Below are 2,325 nucleotides of genomic sequence, written 5' to 3' on the forward strand. Positions count from 1 at the left end.
CCTGTCTGTCAGTGCTGCAGCTGCTGCTCCCTGATGACTCGACTGTCACTGCTGCAGAGCTGCTAGCACGTGCTGGGGAGCGCTGGCGTAGCCCCGACACAGCCCGTCTGCGTGTGCTCCTCTTTGCACGTGGTGCTGGCGTGTGGCTGCTCTAACGGTGTCTTTTGCGCCGCGTGTTGGGAGTTTGGACCCGGCGTTGCGAGCGGGAGCGGTCTCACACCTGCACGGGCCCCGTGGATCCTGAGGCGCTGTCTCTTTGACGTGTTCTGGAGCCACGGGATGACGCTGATGGCCGCTGTCTTGTTGTGCTGTGGCTGTGGCTCGCACGTTCGCGTGAGCCCTGGGACCGCCTGGGCGCAGCCAGTCTGCGGGGGCTCCTCCCAGCTCGAGCTGCTGGTGTGTGGCTGCCCTGGGAGCGTCTTCTGGGCCGTGCATAGGGAGCTTGGGCCCGACGCTGCAAGCGGGAGCGGTCTCGCACCCGCATGGGCCCACCGGCTCTGTTGCTCCTGCTTCCTTGCAGTGGTGCAGAGCCATGGGATGCCGCCGATGGCTGCTGCCTGGTGGTGCTGCGGCTGCGGGTCTCACGTGGTGGGGAGCATTGGGACAGCCTTGGCACCGCCTGGCTGCTGGTATTGCTCGCAGCGCGTGTTGCTGGCGGTCGGCTTCTCTCCTGCAGTCTTCTAGGCCATGTGTAGGGTGCCTGGGTCTGACGGGTGCCCCGGGTTTGGTGTTGCCGTCGGTCAGGCCCAGGCTGGCTGGAGCAGCTGCAGCCCTCAGACACTGGGCAACTGGGGAATGGTGCCGATGGCATCTGTCTGCTGCTGCTGGGGCTGCTGGTCTCCTGTGTCTGAGGTTCAGGAGACTGGCCCGGTGCTGCTGGGCTGGCAGTGCTTTTAGGGATTGTCTTCCAGGACCGGGGCAGGGTCCTGAGCCGTGCCCCAGTCCTCCTGGAGCAGACAGGCTGTGCCAAGCTCACACCAGGCACCCTCTGCTGGGCCTTGCCTGACCCCTGGCCCCAGCCCAGGGCCACCCGGGTGCTTTGACACTTGGAGGTGCCCAGGCCAGCACAGCTCTCACACTGCCATCTGCCCTCATAGCTGTTTGTCAGGTTCGAGCAGCGTCTGTGAGTGCCCACAGCAGCGCAGGAGCGGCACAGGAACAGCTGCCAGGGCCCATTTTGCTCAGCCACCCGCCTGCCTCCTGGACAAAGGCACTCCCTGGCATCGCAGCTCGCGTGCCTCTGCTGCCGTTCTGTGGATGCATCGTTGTCTTCCCATGACGCTTTTCTTACGGGGAGTCGGATCCCCATGGAGAGCATTTCTGTTAGAAACAGTCTCCTGTTTTGGCACAGAGGGCACACCAAGGAAAAAGCGCCAGCATTCATAGCCTGTCCCTGGATGCAGGCCCTGTGGAACCAGGCGTGTTTGCATGCTGGGCACACCATGGTCCCATAGGTGGTTCTGCCTTCCACAGGGTCCTTGCAGATGAGGCAGTTGGCGTCCTCTGGAGCCGCCAGCTCTTGCTGCTGTGGGCGGTGCTCCCAGCAGAAGGAACTGTACGGCAGGAGGTAACGGGTGACGCATTCACCCTCCACGGCACAGGGGAGATGGAACCTGCGGTCGCAGCCCGTCTCCTGGCAGGTGATGGTGGCCCCCCTCTTGCCACACACAAAGCAGACCATCCGGGCTGCCAGCTTGGCTGTACGATCAACCTCTTCAGGAAGAAATTCCATCACTTCTTCCTGCTCGGTCCCTTGTGGACGAAGGTCACTGGCAAAAAGCAGGCAAAGGTGATGAGCATAGATCCCCTGATATCTCAGTTTTGGCCCGCACATGTCCGGATCTGCCTTTACACGGCAACACAGAATGCATTCGTGCTCCATCGCGTCGGGTGTCCTGCAGCTCCTTGCGGAGGTGTCAGACATCAAAGGTTGGCAGTGCTGGAGCTTCTTCTCCAAACGCTCCTCTGCTACCTCTGAGGGAGAAGAGAGACGCGCGTGAGTTTGCAGCACAGGCCCAGAGCCCTGCGGTGTGGAGCCCCCTCCTCCCTCGGCAGCCCCCCGAGAGTCCTGTCCCTGCCCTCTACTCCCCGCACCTCACCAGGTCGCAGTGATGCACTGTGCCCAGCGTTCTCTTTTTATAGGCCTGCCCCTGCCACCGGTCAGAGTGGCCTCTGTGACATCAGCACTGCTGGCCTGCGTGCACCCCAAACACGGGCACGGGCATCCTCGGCCACACACCACCCACTGTGACACGGGCTCTTGGCACCCAGGTCGCCGGGGCGGCTGCTCCACCTGCAAGCGCAGACTCAAGGGCCAGCTTAGGG

General features: G+C 63.1%; 1 protein-coding gene across 1 annotated transcript; it reads right to left on the minus strand.

Moving 5' to 3' along the window:
* Nucleotides 1-214: 214 nt before the first annotated feature.
* Nucleotides 215-1,882, minus strand: LOC133270750 (pineapple eye protein-like). Its single transcript, XM_061456228.1, has one exon. It carries the CDS (start codon nt 1,880-1,882, stop codon nt 215-217), a length of 1,668 nt encoding a protein of 555 aa, XP_061312212.1.
* Nucleotides 1,883-2,325: the final 443 nt, after the last annotated feature.

Source organism: Pezoporus flaviventris, unplaced genomic scaffold (assembly GCF_033815535.1).
Source record: "Pezoporus flaviventris isolate CSIRO_AGI_PZ_B2104156 unplaced genomic scaffold, CSIRO_AGI_Pfla_v1 ptg000022l, whole genome shotgun sequence".
Classification (NCBI taxonomy): Eukaryota; Metazoa; Chordata; class Aves; order Psittaciformes; family Psittacidae; genus Pezoporus; species Pezoporus flaviventris.

What these genes read in the sequence shown, in the direction of transcription:
- LOC133270750 (XM_061456228.1), bottom strand. Translation starts at nt 1,882, where the DNA reads ATGGAGCACGAATGCATTCTGTGTTGCCGTGTAAAGGCAGATCCGGAC.